The following is a 22,850-nucleotide window of genomic DNA, read 5'->3' on the forward strand; positions in this document are numbered from 1 at the left end:
TAAAAGACTGTCGTGTACATTGTACACTAATGCTACTGAACTTTGATTTTCTTAAAAATAAAGTTCTTGTACAACATTACCTTTGGACTCCAACTCCAGTTTCTTTTTCTTTGCCCATATGTTATGATAGTTTTCAGCCATCATTTCTGCCATAGCCTTAAATGAACAAAATATTTAAGAGGTAAGTTATATCTAAAAAGTCAACTATGATTTTGAGCATATAACATCAAAATATGCCTTAAATGACTAAATCATAGTATGAAATAAAAATGAATTTAAAAGATAAACTTGACTGTCTTACTAGAAATCTTAATTTCAAGGAACCCTAATGTTTTCTGAATACATATACTAATAAAATAGAAATAATTTATTTGAGTACTCACTGATATTTATAATGTTTAAAGATATAAGTTTTACTAACAGTAAAATTCAAAATAGCTATGGATTTTAACAAAAGTGTTTGTTTATAAATATTTAGTTTTGTTTCTGAAGTCTTAAAAGATGACCTAGACTTTATAAACTCAGAATGCGAAGAAAATTAGATGGATAGTCAAAAATTTGACTTCAGTAACATTATCTCTCTGAATTGGGACAAAGACCTTCCACAAGCCACATTACCCTCTCTGTGGCCTTTGGATTTTGACAAGATTTTCTCTAAGAATCTTTATGCTTCTGTTTTCCAAATCCACTATACCATTTTCATTCAGGAAAAATAGCAAAGGGAAAAGCAGCCAAGGGTCAAGCAAAAATTTTAATGGTACATAAAATTGAAATTTATACCCTTCTTTCTCTTAGACTACTACTAACAATGTTGATATCATTACTTGTTTTCATATTGAGCTATTATGTTATGTTCCCTGGAAATGCATTTTTAATTCAAATCAGTCATATCACAGGGGGTTCTTTACTGAGAGAACACTGCATACTAAGAAGAGAGCTAGAAAATGCCGCCTATGTCCTCATAAATACATATTCTTCAAAAGATAATGACAGTATCCCTTAAGTACATTTGGATAAATACATGACCTTGTATAAATGACCTTTCATATGGCCTGCAATGATTGCACATTGTATTAGATGCAATCTATTCTTCTTCCACTTTTAGGTCCTGGTACCTTTTTGCATCACAATTCTTAGACTTTGGTTCCATTAATAGTTAGAATAAAGGATACTAGAATTAAACCACTGAAATATTACAACAGTCAAGCTGATAATCAAGTTGGTTACTAAGTGACTGCCGGCGTGTAGACTCAGTATACTAGACAAAGGGTGATTCACATCCGCTTGGGATGGAATGGAACAACAGATTTCATCATAGTACTCAGAAGCATGTATGATGTAAAATATATAGAATATTTATTTCTAGAATTTTTCATTTAATAATTCATTTAACTATGGCTACATGGCAATTAACAAATCATCTTTCATAGTACTGAAAACTTAAGTTCCATGGACCTATCACCACATCTAATCAAGTTATGCTGAGAAATACATGTAAGAAAGTTATTCAGTGTGGCTTTTAAAAGTAAAATTTGGAGAGCATTCTTATAACTTAATAGTACTTACATGCAGATCTCTTGACAGTGTAACATTGCTCATATCAATGGCTCGAGGGCTATAACCATGGGCAGCATCAACAGATACCTACAACATTTTTGTAAAGACAAAAGGTGACTCATTAAAACCTTATGGTAAAAAACTTTAATGATGCTTAAAAATGCAAAGCAAATGAATTTCTCAACCCTTCCTCAGACAAAACTTTCATGTCTACACAAAGTGTTTTTGCAAACATATCAAGCAAATTAAACAATATTGGGGTGTTTGACAATTGTATGACTCAATAACATACTCCTACTGTTTTAGATTTGACATTCCAAAGGCTAATTTAGTCAAAACAAAAAAAAATTGCACAGTGAATCCAAAATTTTGAAACCTTAGGCAAAGGACTACTGCATTTTAAAACTAAGGTTTGTTTGTTTGAAAAGCTGAGCAACAGAAAGAGAGAGGAGAGAAGGTAATGAAGTCGGGGGAGGGAAAAGAGAGTGAGACAGAAAGACAGAGCTCACAGGTCTGGATCACTCCCCAAATGGCTGGGAGTCATGGATCCACCTGGCCGTGGATGAAGCCAGGTGACAGGAACTCCACACAGGCCTCCCACATGGATGGCAGGGGGAGTCATCACCAGCTGTGTCTGCAACAGCATTAGTGAGAAGATCTCGAACTGACACTCTGACCCAAACTGACCCAATCTCTCTGTGAAACAATGTTGGCCCGTGTGCCACGATATTTTTGAATTTCTTATAAATCCTAAACACCTACAGTGATACATTTACTCTTCCGCATTTAAACAAAATTAATCATAATAGTTGATGTTTACAAAGGTTAGTATAGGCCAAACATAGGGATAAAATATAAACAATTATTCAGTTGTAAAAGCACAGCCTAGAGTTAAACAACAGATCCCTAGTAATCCCAATTTTTGCAATTTTCAAATTTTGACTTTTTCATAATGAAATGTTATTTCATCAATTTTAATAAAGTTCCACTACTATCCTCAACATCATATATTGTATGTGAAAGTGCACTTTAGGAACAAACTTAGGTTCCTTCTAAGAAATCAAAAATTGTATTCTGATGCATTTTATATTTGCATATATTCTCTTATTAGAAATAGGTATATAATTTTTTAAAGTATTTACTACAAATTCCATCTGCTCATAAAATAAAAGAAAGGGTAAGGTGAACCCATTGAGTGATACTCAACTGAAGGCTCTCTAATGATTGAACGCCAAATTCTGTGCCTTTTCCAAAGCTCCGAGTCATCTAACAATAAAATATACTTTACACATTCTTATAAATACTATGTTAGTATCTTGTTTGGTCTTCTATGCCTAAGCAAGCTTTGATCTTCTTTAAAATATATTCCTACTCCAGTTGTAAGTTTACTGCAGTGGTATTTATTACTTGGCAGAAAATAGTGAATTTCAATTGTAAACATTAAATGTGAGTTTAAAGCTAATCCTGAATTAGTTTATAGCTAATCCCTAAAGCTTCAGTTATCTAGTGAAGCATTTGTAATATAATCATTTCTGTTATAATTCTACTTAAATTATATCCTCTCTATAGTAGCATTGTCACTTAATCTTGTTTGGTTTTCAAACTAAACCCCATTATTATCACCTCTAGCTGATTACCACAGTTTTACTTACATGAAAGAAAGGAAGACCTGTTTAATCGGCATTACTCAGGTTAAATTCATTTCTTTTTATTTCCAAAATTATTCATTACACTATTCAGACCTCCAGTTCTCCATTAATGCCTTTGTCCTACTCTACAGACAGCTAATTAGGTCCTGGGGTACCATGCCATTTGCCAAGCTGAATCCGCCAGGTCGGTGACATAACTGGCTCCTCTGGCCCCTTCTGTTCCAGGCTGAATCGGGGCAGAGCAGACCAGCCCCTAGTCTCCAGTGCCCTGGGCAGCCATCACTTACAGTTTGTGTATTCCTATCATTCCTAGCCAGGAAAAGTTAAAAGAATACATACAAACTCTGGTGCCTTAATTATGATTTAACCTCACTGAAAACTAAAGAAAAAAAAAAAGAAAGAAAAAATCAGTTGCTTTTTTCCCCTTCCAGGTTTTGTTAGTCTTAGAATTGTTATATTAATCATATTGAAAATTTGATACTGAAGTATTAAGATTACTATAAAGTTTTACATATACAGTTGATCTCATCCCCAGGATTCGAACCTGGCTTGTCTGAGAAATACGACGAGTCCGGTTATACAGGGCCATGCTGTCTCCTTCCCGGGTTCTTTCAATTCTCCAACCCCAAGCCAGCATAGTTTTGAGAGATTCTTTGATTGGCCAACGATAAATTTCTTTTTCCTATGCAGGAAAAACAAACAAAGAAATAAATTTAAGAAATGAGGATTTTATTAACCTAAAGTGAAAAGTAAAAATATTTTAATACTCTATTCTGAAAATGATTGCCTTCACTCTTGAAAAGCTTGTAGTAGCAGTTTATTTCAAAATCAGAAAAAAAATGAAAATTCTAAAATAAGCAGAATGCAAGCTGAGATTTAATCTGATGAATAGTGCTAAAAGAGATCTCAGCTAATTACAAAAAAGAGATGAATTTATTTTTTTCTAATATCTTAGGCAGAAACCACAACAGAGAAATAAAATTAGTATTCTGATAGATTAGACAATATACTCTACAATATTTTCTTGCTGTATGAATAGCATAAAACAACCCTTCCTCTACAAGGATCACTTCAGAAAGTCCTGTAACTTTATTTTTAAGATACTCATCTTTTTCCAAAAGTTTTTAAAATACATCAAAACTTACACATAAAATATTGACTGAACCTATCAACCTGCCAGCTGCTCAGAGGCAGAGGGGGTTGGCTGACTAGGGCTCTGAGTTCCTTGATTGTAGAGTTTTGCCAGGAGGCCCAGACCCCTCAGCCAGCCAATGACTTGGAGCTGGTGGGTATGACTGTCCCTTGGTATGCCTTGGGTCTGGAGGGAGGCCTGGGCCTATTGGCTCACTGTGTGCTCAGAGTCAGGTTGACTGGTTTCCCCCAGGGGCAGGGCTTGGGTCTGGATTTAGGTCTGAGCTGATTGGCCTGCCGGCAGCTTAGAGCTGCAGGAGTTATAAATAGTCCCAGCTCTGAGCTCCCTGGCAGCAGGGCTCAGGCTGGGCAGCCTGTGGGCTACACCCAGGCCATGCAGTGGTAGGATCTTACAGGTGGAACACTTCGACCTTTAGGTTCAGACCAACACAGCAGGCCTAGAGGGACAGCAGAACTGGAGTAGGTAGTGTTGACCAATGTTGACAACTACTCACTAGGGCACACTGAAGCTAGGGCCGGGGGCCTACCTGGCAGGGCTAGATTACAGTACTTGCCAATGAGAATTGAAACAGGGGATGGGCAATGCTAGACCAGGCCATGATACTAACTAGCACAGAAGAGAACTGGGTCTGTGGTAGACATGTGGGCCCACCCCTTTGATCTGTAATTTCAACTGGTTTGTTTGGAGCTGGGCATGGTGACAGGCTGAATTAGGCATGCCCATGGAATCCCCCAATACTTATGGGTACTGGGACTGAGTACAGGCTGGGTTGACAACTCGCACAGATGCACCCAAGAATATAGTATGAAACTATATTCATATACACCCCAGCGGGGTGGGCTGGGCCACAACATCTACTGGTCATACATATGCAGGATAGAGGGTTAGCACATGACCGGTAAGGGCCTAGCACCCACTAGCTTGGGTGAGCTATGAGTCTGGTGGAGGAACTAGGGAGGTTATGGTTCTCTTTGGTGAGCATTAGAGACAGGATGGGGGGTGTTCTGGGATGGACATAGCTGCAGTGTCCTGGCATGGGCATGGACAGGCTCTGGGATGTGCCCGACTGAGCTATACTTCAGCATCCACTGGTGCTCTTCAGAGCTAGAGTGAGTGTGGGACAGGTTGGGCTATGATTCTGCTCCCACTGGGCCACATGAGAGCTATGTCAAGGCATGGACTAGGTGTGGCTGTGCTGTAACACCCAACAGTAAGAACCAGATAGGGTGTGGGCCAGTTGGGCAAAGCTACTGTTCCTGACAGGACATGGGTGGACTAACTCAGCCTAGAACAGAGACCTGCTAGTTTGTGTGAGACCTGCCACTGAGACGAGACCCAAAAGAGGATGTTGGGGAATTCCTGTGTCAGCCTGCAGACCCTGCAGGTGAGCACAGGAACCAAAACAAGGAGCAGCCCAGAGGGGACCAGATTATAATACCTGCCGGCATATGTTTGGCTCAGGTAGGAGGAGGGTCAAGCTGGGACTGTTCATAACACCCATCATTACTCACCAACTGATCTGAGAATCAGGATGGGGTACAGGACAGGCTGAGTCTGGCTGCATCACCAGCCAGTTCACATTAGGACTGGGACAGGGGCTGACTGCTCCATGTTGGATGGTAGCTCCAACCAATGTGAGCTGGAATGGGAATGGACTAGGCCAGACCAAACTATAATTCCAGTTGGCAAATGCCAAGGCAACATGGGCTATGCCAAACTGGGTCATAGCACCCACCAGCAGATATGAGAACAGGACGGAGGGTTGAGCCTAGTAAGGGTGTAGTGTGGACTCCAATGCTGGACCACCACTCATGCTGGTGAGCATGAGATCTGGAAATGAGGGCAGAACAGGCTAGTCAGGGTTATAACACCTATTGGCCTACATGTGAACTGGGTTACAGGGAGAGCCAGGCTGGAGTAGCCAATTGTATCCACTGGTACAGGCATGAGCCAGAGTAAGGGCAGGCAGGTTGGGATTTTCCACAGCATCACTGCCTAGTGCTAGCCCTGGAGGCAAGTCCTGCCAAGCTAGACTGCAAAAAAACCTGCAGAGTGTGAGATCTGGGGTGGGGGCGGGGAGGAGTCCAGGATAGGGGTTTTGGGCTCCTCTCTGATGGGCTGCAACTGGTGAGCATGAGAACCAGGACTGGGGCAGGCCTGGTTAGACAGGCAGTGGCACCCACTAGCATGTGTGCCATATGGTGGAGTTGGTTGGGGTTGAATTAGGCTTCAATGCCCGATGGTATATATGAGAGCCCAATGGGATATGGGGCAGACTGGACCAATCCATTGCACATGTTGGCAGGCACAGAAACCAGAGCTGGGAGGTCGGTCCAGTGGGGTTACTGGCAGTCACTCTAACTGGGCTGCAGCACCCCCTGTGGTGCATGAGGGCCGAGCGTGTGTTGAGCCGGGCTGGGCTGGGCCACAGCACTCATTGGTTTGCAGAGGATGGAGGACAGAAAAAACTGACCAACTATCCCAGTGAAACTTGACAGCAAATTTCTGGGCCAATGGAGACTCAGAGGTGGACTATGACCATCAATCGACCTCAGGAAGATTTCCTCATCTGTGGAGCAGCGCTACCAGCAGCATCTCAGAACTACTGAAAACACTTTAACAAAACCCTCGGGAAATGCTCTACAATGTGGAACCTGGGATGACATCAGGTTGCAGTTGCCCATTCCCAGGGTAATGTGTTGGTTGGGAGGCTGGGCATGCTTTCCGCTCTTGTATTTCTCTCTTCCCCGTATATGGGAAGAAGGAAATGTGTAAACAAGGGTCTCACCCACTACCCTGTAATCCTCAACCCTTCCCTTGATCAAGTATGTAAACATCATCAGTAATAAATTTTTTAAAAAAGAAACTGAAGCATAGTAACATTTCTTGAAATTCTTAGAGACAACTAAGAATTAAAATAGCAGAGAAAATTACTGAGATAAGAATAACTAACAAAATACTGTTAAAAATTGAACAGAATAGGAACAAGATAGGAAAATAAAAAGGATTTTTGCCTAAAACAAAAATACTAAAGATACAAGGATATTTTTAACTAGAAAATATAGAAAAAAGAAAAATATCTTCTAAAGTATTAAAACCATAGAGAGCAAAACAGAACACCTCTCACCTTTTCAGATAATAGTTTATATGGCTTCATTAGAGGCTGAACTTTGGAGGAGTCTGAATATATTTCTCCATAAATCCATCCATTTGCTAACTATAAAAAAATGAAAATATTTAATATGTACTCATTTTAGACAGTTTTATAGGTGTACATGTGTTTAAGTGTATGTTTGTTTACATAAACTTAAAACCAACTAAAATGAAATGTTACAATTTCTACTCTGCATAGGCCAACATAAAAACCACCATATTGGTCAATATTATTGTCAGTAATTATCTAGAAGAAATCATTTTCCCTGTCTTCCTTACAGACTCAGATATGGGATTACCTTAATAAAGCCTCCCTCACAAGCAGGCTGGGGGACTATGTGGGAACAATGACATTAATTTTGACATAGCTTGGGACCCTACCTGTGACAGTGCTTATGAAATTAGGGAACTAAAACAAATATCTCAGATGAATTTGTGAACTCTGTTATCTTCTTTGCCTATTCTTGAGAATATACAATTATCTCTCAAAATATTGTGCCACATTAACTGATCATCTGTATATTTTAACTTGCATATATCATTTCATGTCTGTCTGTGGTGTCTAGGAAGGCAGTCAGGAATAGCTGTAATATCCCTGTAACATTCCTCCATATCACCAACTTCACTTACTCAGTACTTACTAGAGTCTTCATATAAAACAACTCACACTAGGTTCTCTGGTCAACCAGTTAAGCACCAAAGAGACAGATTTGCATATTCCAAAACTGTTAAACTGGGCAGAAGTTAAGCCAACACTCCCATCCAGGAATTTCAGCAATGCCAAGTCACCCCAACCTGTGTCTGTGCAGGTCAGCACCCACCAGGAGGAGCACCTTGTGCTACAGGTCACAAGCATGTGCAAAACAAGGAGCTGTTGTCTTTTCTCATTTCCTGTGCTTAAGATTATAAAAGTCCAGTGCTTTTTATCCTAGGTGGCCATTTCTCTGATGCAGTTCCTCTGCCGTGTGGAAGCGGTCCGAACCCTCTCCCTCCAGGGAGTGGTCCATGAAAATCTCTCCCCTCCCTAATACAATCCTTCCAGTAAACTAAAGCCTCTTTTTCTCTCCCTTGGAATCACACCTCAGAGGTAATTTTGAACTGGCTGGCCAGAGCAACATGTGAAACTGAACAAGCACACATAGGAAACTTTACCATTTAATTTTTCACTTCATCAATTCACTACGTTTATTTTGATTTTTACATCAGCTCCACTTAGTTTAAACGAGGCTTAACTTAAATGAGACCACTCAGGCATACACTTTCTTTTATAAATTCTCCTAATTTGTTGGAATTATCTCCCAGATGGAGCTGCCTTGGTTTTCTCACTTGGGTTGTTTAATTTGAAAACACAAATAAAACATAACAATTTACCTATGCAAATTATTTTTAGGGAACTATAGACTGACTTGATGGTAAAAGTATAAAAGACAAACACACACGTTGCAAAAGTTTATTCTAAAAATTGAAGATACTGACTTTATAAAACTACACACAAAAGTTTTATTAAGATGTAAATTTCAAATTTGAATTTCTCCTCCTAAAACTTTTGTTGATCACTGTACTTCATCTCTATGAACAGTAGGTATGTAGAAACTGTACTTAAAGTTTAACAGATCTTTTGAATCTCTAATGTTGTGCCCCTTATAAAAACAAATAATCATATATGAATCATACTTGCATTAATGGCAAAGCTGGATAAGTGTAATAACAAGCTATAATTAAAGCTCTTTAATTTAGTATAGCTCTCATTTTAAAATAAGAAAATAATGATAAAAATATCTGACTGGTTATTACTAATGACTACCTTAACAGTATTGAGCTAAAAGGTATTATTAGTTTTTACCTTATCCATTGACCACTTGTCATGGGAATGTTCTGCGTATTTGTTAATGAAGTATTCCAACTTCTCAGGAATTGTAATACTGGGAAAAATAAACAAAAAAGGCTTCATTTTCAAGCAATTTACAAGAAACTGAATTAAAGCTTCATTCAAGCTTATTGATGGGTAGATCCCACTCAATGCATAGACTTACAGAAAGTATTAGCAAAATAACACCTTTTTGATATTTTCAGAAACATAAAAAGCAGATAAATTATTTGTTCATCTTGCATTGATTCATATAGTATTATATGTTAATATAACATATTACATACACTCAAACAGCAGTTATAATAGCATATATTCAAGGTGAAGGTAACCGACTGCATCCAAAAGAAAACAAACCTTAAATCAAGATATGATGAGACTCAACAAGCATAAGAGTACAATTCTCTCCCACGTTGTTTGAAGCTGTTCTCTGTTTTGCTTAAATCCCTGTGCAACAACTACATGTAATCAAAGGCAGCTGATATTCCAAACTGTCACATTTCTAAAATGCAATATTCTTGAATTGTGTCTAACTAGTGATGTTAGTAACTTTAACAATCCCATATATTAAATGACTACATTTAGCCTCAAATATCTAGCTTACAGAAAAGTAACTAAATCATGATTTATAATCAATTATGTTTTTACTTGAAAGGCAGAAACATGAGGCAGTGTGAGAGAAAAAGTGACAGGAACTTTCAGTCTGTTGGTCTACTCCCCAAATATCTGAAAGGGCTGTGGCCAGGCCACAACAATGCTGGTGGCAGGGATCCAAGCACTCAGGCCACCAGCTGCTGGTTCCCAGAGGGTGCTTTAGCAGGAAGCTGGATTTAAAGAGGAGTTGGGGCTTGAACCTATGCATGCAAATATGAGAAATTAAGCAATATCTTAAGCACCAAATCATACCCACCCTTAGGACTAGGAAAAAAAATTTTTTTAAAAATATATATATACTTGTCTGAGAGGGAAACAGGAAGAGAACAAGCAAAAGAGCTAAGTAGCTCCCCTCTGCTCATTGACTGCTCCAATGTCTGCAACATTTGTGGGTGGACCTAAGCAAACCTGGCAGCAGAAAGGTAATCCAGGCCTCCCACTGGGTGGCAGGAACCCAATTACTGGCACCCTCACCACTGCTTCCCAGCGTCTCCATTAATAGGAAGCTGGAGGCAAGAGCCAGTGCCAAGGACTAAACCTGCAAGTGTGTATGGCACAAAAGAATATCAGCCTCTAGGCTAAATGCTTTAAAATTCTGACAGAATTTATTCTTGATTCCTTTCATTTTAAAATTAATATTCAGTCTTTTGAACGGATGTCAAGCGCATGCAAGGATGACCAAATCTGAGGAGGAATGCATGACTTAGGAGCATTAAATTCATACCTGAATTAAAAATTAAACATACATGATTCTATTAATTTTAAATAAAACCTAGTATGTCATGATTTCCTGTTCTTGTCCAGCAAAGTTATCAGCTAGTAACTGAACTATATGACGTAGAAACACATAAGATACAATAAATTAAAAAGAGAAATCAGTCATATAGAGATTACTGGTATCTCCATGTAAATCCAAATTTGCTAAGAAGTCCCCAAAGGGGCAATTCTAGGTAAATTAACATACATGCCCAATACTTATTAATTAATTGAATTTGATTAATCAACACTAACACTGTGACATTACTCCGATGTTCTTTAAAAATATTAGATTATAGTACATGTTAGTGAATCATACACTTACCCATGTAGGAATGTGAACATGTGATACTTTTATTTACTTACTTTGGAAGAGATACAAAGATCAATCACATAAGCCAAATAATGGGGGGAAGAGTCTTTTTTCACAGGACTGTCACCAAATACCAAACATGCAAATTTAAGGCATTATCAAACTAATGGCATATCACTTGGCCTGAAATTTTGATTCTCTTTTTCAGACTAAACCAGCTGGGGGCCACCTGAAAGCCTTAAAGTTGAACTCCCAAGCAAATTCAGAAGCTGTGGATAATAACTATTAAGTGACTACCTTGCTAAAACTCATCTGGCTGAGTCTCCATGGAATCAATAAGCGTGGCATGAAGAGGCAGCTTTCCTTGCAAATAGGGAACCATGGTCCTACTTAAAGACAGTAACAACAATAAAATACTGAGACTCTGAACACCTGAAGTATCCACACATCCTACTACAGAACAATTTATGCACTAAGAACATGTCAGAAGCTCCACAACATTAAACAATGTTGTTTATGTTTGGTTAGGGTTGTCAAACTACATTCTAACTGTGCACTAAACTTTCCTTAAAAACTCTCATTGAATAGTTCCTTCAATCTCATGCTGTGTTCAATGATGCTGAGCCTCAGCTGTGAACCCTGAGTCCTGCTGAGAGGCAGTAATGAATAAATTACTCCCTGCCACTCAGGAACAGAATGGCACTGCTTGCTGGGATCATCTAACAGAAACATGCCATACAAAGGTTGACTGTAGTTATTAATAAACCTTTAGGGTAAATTTTCAGCTAAAATATAACTGATACTTACGTCATTCTCGTTATTACAAATATTACACTGTAGTGCTATACAGACAATCCTAATTATGCTGAGTACCCTAGAAGGTACAGTTTATCTAGTTCTGATACTGTTACTTTGCTACTGCTTCGTAAGTTCAAGGGACCCCTATTGAAAGGATACTAATTGAAAGGGGGCACGTATTAGATAAAGTTCACTTTAGTACCTTATTCAATTTCAGACTTCACACATCATTTACAATAAAAATCTGCTGCAATAGAAAGAGTCCATACTTTGAGGTATCAACAGGTTGTGGGTTAAAGTTCCCTTCAGAATCCATTGATGACTGTTTTTCCATCATACTGACATAATTTGATTCCATGTAGTCTGGAGGCAAAGCTCCCGCAACGGCACTCAGGCAAGGCAGTGCCAGTTTGAAAAGTTCTTGTTCATATTTCTGGGGAACAAAATGGGGGATATGAAAGTACCATATCATCACAGAGCAAATATATTCAGTATGATTACTGCGGCTGCTACAATGTCGTGAGAGAAAACCTGAATTACCCTGGGCTAACTGACTGCCTGATAATTCTCTAGGAATCATTTACAAGTGAACTTTCCATTGTCTTTTAGTAACTACTGATAACATTACTCTAATCTTCAAAGTCTGAGAATTTTAAGTGATTTTAATTAATAACGAGCATACAAAAGGCATTCTGATTTTCTCTGAAATCAGTCTTCCAGTCATCTCAAAATACCAAAAATATTCATTATAAATATGGTGACTAGAAAAAAAAAGTCCAATATACATCAGTGAACAGTAGGGAGGGAAATCGCCAAGTAAGACAGGAGATGTAATTCAGCAGGCCACTGGAATACTGTGATTTGATAAGATTTTACATTTTTATATTTTAATATTTGATATTCTTTCTTTGGATTTGTAAGATTCCTTGGAGAGGTAACAAGAGACAGAGTTGAAGGCTCAACATCTAAAGTCCAAATGCACCAGAATCTGGTCAACTATGGGGCAGTTTTCTGACATACACATTACGCTAAATTCTGAAATAAGTGCTACCATAATGAGTAGTAAAAAATCAATATAAGCTGTATTCTCAATATGTGCTAGTTGAAAAAAGAGAAAATATATAATGTGTGCTTTCTTATCAGTCTATCAAAACAAATATATCCATAAAATATTAAATTACCTTTTGAGACAGGGCATCAAAAATGCCCCAGAACAACTTTCTTGATAAATGCAGCTCTTCTTCTGAGGCAGCACCAAAGTTTCCCCATCCTCCAGGCAGGCAGTAATATTTCCAACATCGTTCATAATGATTTGTTAGCAGCTATGTGGGAAAACAACGATCAGAGCAGGGAATGAGAGATACCTTTCCTATTTTTCAGATTTCCCCTCATCCAGCAGCAGATGTTACGTGATAAGGTCAAATGTGAACTAAAAAACTGCTAAATTCCATAGAAATTATCTCAGAGAACAATATTTCCTTTTTATACTACCCACATTTAAAATTTAATATTATTACATTATGAGTCAATACCCAGGTTTAAAAAATATGTCTTGAACAGTATTCTCTACCATTTTTTAAGATATGATACAAACTAGATGTGCTCTCCTGACTGTTGATAAGTTACAATTTTATGAACTGTGACCTCCTGGAATCCATAGAAACTCAAATGATTGATGACAAGGTGATGCAGTGGCCCAAGAATAAAACCAACTTCTATAATTATTTTTGCTCTCGTCTGGCCTATATTTTAACTCTCATTCTTTTATGATTTGCTTTTATTTCTTTGTCTCTATTTCCTTTTTTTTAAAAAAAGATTTTTTTACTTTTATTGGAAAGATGGATATACAGAGAGGAGGACAGACAGAGAGGAAGATCTTCCATCCGATGGTTCACTCCCCAAGTGAGCTCAATGGCCAGTAGTGTGCCGATCTGAAGCTAGGAGCCAGGAGCTCTTCCAGGTCTCCCATGTGGGTGCAGGGTCCCAAGGCCTTGGGCCATCCTGGACTGCTGTCCCAGACCACAAGGTCCCAGGCCACAAGCAGGGAGCTGGATGGGAAACTAGGCCACCGGGATTAGAACTGGCACCCATATGGGATCCCAGGCGTGCAAGGCAAGGACTTTAACCACTACACTATCGTGCCAGGCCCTGTCTCTATTTCTTTGTTGAATGGGTTCAAACCTTACTAAGTTTTCATCTATGTATATTTTGCTTGTACAATATTAAGTTAGAAGTTCAAGGAAAATGATACAATCTTTCACTTATTCACCAGTTTGTTAGATAATCTTTCACTTGCATTTGACAAATTAGTACAATTACCAATAAAGATTAATCACAAATATTTGAATGCTTTTGCATATTGAGAAGACAAGTTGCAAATGACTGTTACTATTAAAGCTAATTGGCATCTTTTGTTATCAGTGCTTCCTTTTTAGTTATCTTTTTATTTACAAAATACAGACACACACAAAGACACAGAATATATTAATTCCAAGAAAGATGAAATATGAGATTTAACTTGCTTCAACATCTAAATGTCTACACTGCTAAAAGGTTTTTGCTACACATATTAAAAAAAGGTGATGTCATTTTGCAGGTGTCTTTTAAATAAAAAAATCCATTATTTTGCCTGATTAACTTGCTGTGTTGGCTAGATTATTGGATCTGGACTATCACAGTAAATGAAAAGAACTTTTTCCCAATTTAGTAAGAAACAATGAGACTTGGGCCAGGCGTGACAGCCTAGTGACTAAATCCTTGCCTTGCATGGACTGGATTCCCATACAGCCACCTACTAGTGGTCTGGGGAAGCAGTGGAGGATGGCCCAAAGCCTTGGTACCCTGCACCTGTGTGGAAAACCCAGAAGAAGCTTCTGGCTTCAGATCGGTTCAGCTCTGGCCATTGTGGCTGCATGGGAAGTGAACCAGTGGATGGAAGATCTTTCTTTCTGTCTCTCCTTCTTGATATAAAATCTGCTTTTCCACTAAGTAAGTCTTAGGAAAAAAAAAGGAAACAATGAGGCTTAACAGTTGAAGTAGAGAAAATATCAGTGAGTTTATTATACTAAAGGATAACTTGTAACTGCATATATGAAGAGTTTAGTTTTTAGCCCTGTGAAATGGTATTTGTAAACAGCTATTTCATTACCTACTAAGAAAATGTTTTTGAAGCCTGTTCATTTTCCCTTGCGGTTGCTAATAACATTTTGGGCCTGACCTATGACCACTTTCTAGTTTAACAATCTCTTTACTTAGTGGTCTATTTTTTTCCAATTTATTTTCATGGAAATCGATCTTTGGAACTTTATAATCATCATTACTTGTTTATTTCAGATTGATGTACACATGCTAATAACTTACATATCCATTTTAATAATTGTGAAAATTCTCCTACTATTAAAGTCCAAACATAATTTATATAAGAGATATGCTGAAGTTGCTTCAGGAACCAAAGTCAAAAGAAATAGTAATTAAGTAACCATAAACATTTCCTAATCTTACCTTAAGGGGCATCTTTGCATGTTCATTTAATAAAGGGACATCAAATACTAATCTTCTGAGTAAATGTTGCATCATAGAAGGCCTCAACTGGCTGTTGGAACAACATTTTATAAATGAATATATGTGTCTCAGTTGAGTAGACAATTGACTAGTAGACAATTCTAATTACATAAGCCAAGAATCTTTGGCTATGGCTCTGCTCAGATGATTCTAGCTAATTCTAAGATTGGTTAGTCAACACTAGATTTGGTATGTTACGCTTCCCTACAAATTCCTGAAATGTGAAGATACCCCATAATCGCCAGATATTCCTCTTTGTGCCTTTCCATCCCATGACTAAAAGCTTCAGACCCTTCGCTTCCTTCATCAATTAGAGTAAATGCTTCCTTTCCCACTCTTGCAGATAATGAGAATCAGAAAGAGGGTGCTTAGAAACAAGAGGGAAAAAACACTGAGACAACAATTTTGCTAGAGAAGAAGGCAGCAAAAAGAATATACAGCGAACAACTATTGTGTAAGGAAACAACAAGCATTTCACCTCTGTTAATATTTAGAAAATCTGGATATTGGTGTCTGATTCCATTTTACAGAATTTTAGGTCAAGCCTATCATTGAACTACATTCTTTTCTGCACACTGCACTCAGTCCTAACTCAGTCCTCAACCCATACATTCCACTGCAGACATTGCAAACCTTCCTTCACCGCATGAAAAGGTCGTGCTCCAGTCCTTCACCTCTCAGGGTTATCTGACCACATAAAGGAATAATCACATTTTCCAGGGGCTCCAGAAAATGATCATCTTCACTGTAAGGACTTCAGTAGGGGCAGGTATGATAGTGGCTTTCATATTAAAACATTTCTAGACTTTTACTCATAGGCAATGGATAATGGAGGAATTAAGCAAATATCTTCATTGCTATATGCAGAAAATTTTTAATAATGCGGCTGCTTACACATATTTTTAAGGTCGTTCTTCTTATGGAAGAAGAGTAAAACAATTATACTCAGTCTAGGGGGATAATATTCTAATTCTTCACTGAAGCACTAAAGGACTTCTGACATAATCATTCTCCCAGAACACCTAGAATAACATTTTATTAATTCAACAGAAACTACATCCACTATCTATAACCAACCCCTAGGGTGGTCTGGAGGAATAGTGCTGAAATTGACCAGGAGCAAGGGTTCTTCACTCATATTTCACCTCAAGAAACTATATAAAATGAAATAATCTTTTCGTTACAGAAATTGCTTTCCAATTTGGTAAATTTTCAAGGGACACATAGTAAATTTTCTTTTTTAAGTAAGAAAAAATATTGGCATAGAGGAAGCTGTCTACCTACCCACAAATAGAGAGTAAACAAACTTCTATGGAATCCCGTTGAGCTTTGGTAAGTGAGCAGCCCTTAGAAAGTCTATACACAGTATGAAGTAGTGAATCAATGAGGGAAGCATGGTGCTCTGTGCCAGCAAAAAGAGGAGCACATCTTGTTAACAAAGGCAGGACAGCTGTGCAAAGGTACCGATTGAGGGCCAATGCCATGTCCGTAGCACTCAAAGCAGCCTAAAAAGAAATTGAATAGAAAGTGATTTGTGGTTGGTAGTAGAAAACATACAAAGGAATGAACAAGTTTATATGCAATCTCAGTATCTGGAAAATTTCATTAGGTTGAAAATGAAAAAATATATCTTTAAATGTGGTTAGTATGATCTTCACTACTGTAAGCAATTTATAATTACAAATTGTTCACAAATAAACAAAAACAAAAGTAAAAGAATGCTCTTTACTTTAGATGCCCAATGAGTTCAGGTTCTATCATGAAATATCTTTGGTAGGATCTATGTAAGATGAAGATACTAAAGACATCAAAGATGTGACTCCTTTCCATTGCTGGCATGGGAGACAGAGGCTTATTCTTTTATATAACCCATAAATCCATTGTGAATTCCATTTGGTAATATTATCTATATTTTTGCTCATGTTCATCAGCATTAATAACCAAATGTTGGCCGTATTATTATGTTATCAACTGTATTATTTTGGTTCACCATTTCATGTGAAAACACAAATTTCATAAAAAATTTTAATCAACTGCAATAAAAACAGCCACTTAATTGAAAAATGTAATGTTTAAAATGTAATATTGTAATTAATACAGTAACATTTAGAATTTCACTCTGTTCTACAATTTATCAAATAAAATAATCTTCTACACTGTTTTAATGGAATATTCTCCATAGGGAGAGACTAACATGCAGGATAGATTTTATTTAATCTGTACCTTAACAGATGAAACTAGAATGATTCTGTTGGCATGATTCAACATGGCCCACTACATTTCCTTAATACCTTAATTTCTTTCATTGAAAAGCATAACCATGCAGGTCAATATGTGGTTTAACACTAACCAAAAATGAACCAGAGTCGCTGTGACCTCTAAAATGAGTGCTAAATGAATTTCTAAAGTACCCTATTTGAATGTGATCATCACTTGGCTTTGTCAGTAACATTCAGTGAATTCCTTGAGTAGATAGTGTATTTCATCTTCTGCTTATCCACTACTTACATATGAAAATTTAACAGGTACTCAACAAATAGTGATAACAAGTGAACATACACAAGAGACTATCATAAGTGTACGTATGCAAAAAATCATTACACATGTGAAAGAATATTGTAAAAGAAAAAACAAGAGGAAGTTAGTTGTTCACATCCTACCGTATCTAAAGAGGCTGCAGCTCGTAGATCTGGCAGAAAGCCAACCTCGAGAAGATGAAGGAGGAAATCTTGCACCTCAATTCCATAGACCCTGTCAAGGAATAAAACCATGGCTGCCTTGTGATCTGGGCAAAACCCCGCAGACATGTCAGGTTCCACCACATTCCCATCTAAAAGAGAGAAGGTGATATGCTGTTGTCAATAGTCAGGCCTAATGTTCACAGATCACATGGCTTCTCTGCAGCCTTGCTTATGTTTTCCATAAAGTTATCAATGAATGGGTGTTATGAGTTCAATAGGAAGAATGGCCACACAATTTAAATCCAAAATTACTTCAATATAATTTGGATTCCACATTATGTGTGTCAGCTGCTTATACAATTAAGATAAATCATTATATTAGACACTGGGAAAGAAACCAAGAGGTATTCTAAATTTAGTCCTTTTAAATTAAAAGTGAGCATCATATCAAGCATAAACTAGGGTTTTCCCTCTTTTTGAGGCAAATCCCTTTTTAAACATTAATAAAATTCAGGTACCACATGTGTGTGACTACCTCAGACTGGCAATCTGAGCCTGCCTGGCCAAAAGCTGCAGGACTATGGAATCATCCCTCTAGTTTTCTTACAAATCCCTCTCTCATTATTCTAGGTACACTCAAGCTCAAGAATAAACATGATAAAAGAAGTGTAATAAAACCATAACTAATACTGAGAGAAGACACTATCAATTGATAGAGGCAAAGTTCACATGCTAAATAACACATTTTAACCACCACTACTACTAATTAGTAGGGCTTATATAACCATCTGACTTGTCCCTCAATTAAAGAAATGGTGACAATTTAAATTTTGCAATTAATGCACAATCATCATAAAATAAAAACAAATGGGTTTCTATTATCTGTGAAAGTAGTAAGAGAGAAAATGAGCAATTGATCAAGGACGAATGATACATTAAAAATGGACTTTCATTGTTCTTTTCAGAATGATAATCATTGAGACGTTGAGACTATAATCATTACTATAGGCAATATATTGCTTAGTTTTGGAAAATGAATCATAGAAAGTAAAATATTATTAGAGCACAACAAAGCAGGAAACAAGGTGGGATGTGGAGGCTTCAAAGTGAATGCTCAGCATTTTTACAGTCCATGTTCTTGGTTCTTTCTTTTAACTGATCTTTTCCCACAATTTAAGACTTCCCCATTCCTAATCTATATGTCACTAGTACTACTCTTATCCCTGGGAGTTTGAATTTAAGAAAACAAAAGGTAAGGGAAGGAAAATACAATTTTTTATATCAGTACATGAAGAAGGCAGACAACAAGACCTGCAGACACACAAGGGGGGAAGGACACAAGGAAGTCAAAGAAAGAGAAGATTTTTTTAAGTTCCAATTTTTCTTTAACTTATGATGAAGCTTTAATTACTATGGCAGTTGCTATCTCTCCATATTTGCATTTACAAGGTTGGCACACATGAGACCTGTCTGTCTCAAAACAGAGCTGGCAGACAGAGTAAAATGCCTCTAAGTAGAGACTGATCCTGTCACTCTAAATGTGAAGAGTTACAATTTGCCTTAACAGGGTAAGGCATAATTAATGAAAAGCAAGGGTTATATCATATACTTCCTATTCGTTCTTACTCTAAAGTTAGACATTTACATATTGTGATTTAAATATAAAGATCAATGAAGTAAGAAAAACTGAAAAAGAAGTAGAATCAAAAGGAGTAAACAGCATAACTTGGGATATAATATCTTCCTTTAATATTCCTAAATAATTTTATCTTTTGCATTTTCTCTTTAATCTCGAAAAGATTACTTCTTGCAGCATACATGAGATTTAAATCTTAAGGTCAGAAGCCATGAACACCAATTTGAAAAGAATAACATTATAAAAAGACAACGAAAATCATCAAATGTATAAATTAAGGATAGAGTTTAAGAAAAAAAGAGAATCTAGAACAAGAAGCAAAAGCAAGGACGGAAGATAAGAACAAGCAGGAGCCTTTTCTCCTCTCTGGAAACTACTGGAGATATCATGTAATAGAATATTAAAACCTCAGTAGAGAAATGGCTTTTTAAAAACAATAAATATGGGGGCTGGTGGTGTGACACAGTAACAAAGCCACCACTTGAAGTGTTACACTGTCCTGGAGCCATGGCTTTGAGTTCTGACTGCTTGGCTACCAATCTTCCTCCTTGATACTCTGTCTGAAAAGTGAGTATAAAGTGGTCCAGGAGCTTGAGCTCCTGCCATCCAAGTGGGAGACCATGATGGAGTTCTTGGATCCAGGCCTCAGCCAGACCTGGCTTTTCAGGTCATTTGCAGTGAATTGGTAGAGAAAAGATCTCTCTCTTCCTCTTTGCCTTCAAAGCAAATAAACCTCTAAAGAACCATAAGAATGTAAAATATTTTATTTTATTTGGAGTTACTTCTTTAAAGAAACGTAAGTGGTTTAACTCTATAGTAGGTTGGTATTGAATACCAATATCAGGGCTTAGAACTTCTTGTCTTCTAATTTTCTAATGAATCATGCAGAATGGGAGCTCACCTTACCTTTGGCTATCGTTGGCATCTGAAAAGCAATGCTGATCACTCCCACCAAATCTCCCAATGGAATTAAGGATCTCAAAATAGACCTGATTCTGATAGCTTCTCCCTTACCAGCATGAATCAACTACATGGGAAGAAAAATAAATGAATATTAGAACACTTTGCAAAATCAAATTTATAATTCTACCTATGAAATTTGAAGTCAGGGAATCTAAGCTAGATCGCTCAGAAATTGTTCCAGGCATATACAAATTCACAGGCATATACAAATTTCCATCAACAGTAGCTTAGCCCAATTATGTAAACTACTATCTCAGCCAGTTGGACTTTCTGTTAGAATAAATTTTATACACTCTGGGATTCTAAATACATTGAAAGTGTAGGCTAATGAATGCTTAATTCCTACTTCAAATTACAGATATGTACCCATAACAAAAGCAGTAATGCAAAGCAAAAAAAAATTATCTCCAGACATTGAACACCCACAAATACTTGATTTAGTTCGTCTGTTGCTTTGTGTTGATGAATTAAGCATTCATTTATATTCTGCCTGGATTATCATCAGGGATTGGTGCACACTGTGTAGGAACTCATGAACATAGATCCTGTCTGACTACGGAAGCACACATGATGACTGTCTGTAAGCAGCAAGAGTTCCAGGCAGCCCCTGTTAGACTGCTGCCTCTGAGAGCCCGCATGGGGGCTGTTTCTCTCATAGATATCAAACCACAGCTTGGTTTCTGACACACTGCAGTTACAAAGATGAAAAATGCCACAAGTGCCATGCTGAATGACGTATTAAATAATATTCTTTTTCCATATTTAACATAGACATGGCAACAGGAACAAATGCTTCTGTTTATTAGCATGCTTTTTCTCTTAGTTCCTTTGATCTTTTTCACTGAAATGGAGAAGAAAACTAACATAATTGTGAGCATTACATTTTTCTTTATAATCATATTCAGTATTCAGATATTCAGTAAATTGTCTCCATTCATTTAGAGAAAAAAATGTCATTAGCAGCAACTACAAGTTTTAACAAAAAATTGGACTCTGGGTTTTTCTAACATTTCTTTGTCCTGTGCTTCCTTTCTATTCAATCAAAAGAATATACCAAGAAGGTTTAACCTACAAAAGTTACAGCAAGATAAAAAAAAAAAAAGAAAGAAACAGGTGGACATTTGGCTTGGCAGTTGAAATTCTAGTATTCAGTTCTCCATACTGGTTCAAGTGTGGACTCTGCTTCTGACTTCAGCATCTTCCAAATGCATACCCCTGGAGGCAGCAGCTGATGGTGCAAGTCTTGTGTTCCAGTCCTCCATGGACTGACTTCTCAACTCCCAACTACAGAAAGGCCCAGGTCCCAGCCACTGTGGGCATTAGAAGAGTGAACCAAAGGATAGGAATGCTCTGTTTCTGTCTCTTTGTGAATCTTTTTGTCTTTGTTTCTGTCTCCCTCCCCATGAAATCCACTTTTAAGACTAATTCGTTTATTTGAATGTTAGAACTATAGAGGGAAGGCATGAGATGGGAAGAGAGACTGAGAATGAGTAAATGAATGAAAGTTAGCAAAAGGTCTTCCATCTGCTGGTTCACTCCTTAGATCACTGCCGTGTCAGAACTGAGCAAGGCTGAAGCCAGGAGCTTCATGCAGGTCTCTGACATGGGTGGCAGGAACCGAAGCATTTGGGGCATATGCCACTGCTTTCCCCAGGATCATTAGCAGGGAGCTGCACTGCAAAAGCAATAGGAAGAACTTGAACTGTACCCATCAGGGATGCTAGTATCGTAGGCGGTGATGTAAACCACTATGTCGTAATACCAGCCCTTCCTCAAATAATTTTTTAAACAAATATGAAAGAATATGGATAAGGGTGCTTCATACTAAATGCCTCCAGATTATGCTTATTCTAGCTTATAAGTTGAACTTGCTGATCTTAATCCTAGCATCAGTCAATGTTTTTTTTTTTGGTTGTTTTTTTGTCTTTTGTTTTTTCCTTCTATTTGATTTTTAATTTCATGGAATATTTTCATAGGCTCTGAGATTTCTTCTGCCCCTTCCCCAAATTCTCTCCTTCCCAACTTACTCCCCCCATATTATTACAATAGTACAGTACTTCATAAGCAGTCATAAGTCCATCATTCTGCTTTTTAAGTTTGTCCTGACAC

At 37.5% G+C, this 22,850-nt stretch overlaps 1 protein-coding gene across 1 annotated transcript in view; it reads right to left on the reverse strand.

The window, feature by feature from the left end:
- RYR2 (ryanodine receptor 2) overlaps positions 1-22,850 on the reverse strand; it is a 603,900-nt gene that overhangs the window by 141,842 nt on the left and 439,208 nt on the right. Inside the window, exons 48-58 of the mRNA XM_040967818.1 lie at positions 20,685-20,805; positions 18,122-18,291; positions 16,746-16,966; positions 15,402-15,492; positions 13,082-13,222; positions 12,170-12,333; positions 9,356-9,434; positions 7,487-7,576; positions 3,751-3,888; positions 1,567-1,644; positions 81-156 (exon numbers count right to left, since the gene is read on the reverse strand). Coding sequence (XP_040823752.1) covers positions 81-156; positions 1,567-1,644; positions 3,751-3,888; positions 7,487-7,576; positions 9,356-9,434; positions 12,170-12,333; positions 13,082-13,222; positions 15,402-15,492; positions 16,746-16,966; positions 18,122-18,291; positions 20,685-20,805 — 1,369 coding nt within the window. The remainder of the gene's footprint in view (positions 1-80; positions 157-1,566; positions 1,645-3,750; positions 3,889-7,486; positions 7,577-9,355; positions 9,435-12,169; positions 12,334-13,081; positions 13,223-15,401; positions 15,493-16,745; positions 16,967-18,121; positions 18,292-20,684; positions 20,806-22,850) is intronic.

The sequence above is a fragment of the Ochotona curzoniae genome, unplaced genomic scaffold, assembly GCF_017591425.1.
Source record: "Ochotona curzoniae isolate NIBS_2020 unplaced genomic scaffold, NIBS_Ocur_1.0 scaffold_4683, whole genome shotgun sequence".
Lineage (NCBI taxonomy): Eukaryota > Metazoa > Chordata > Mammalia > Lagomorpha > Ochotonidae > Ochotona > Ochotona curzoniae.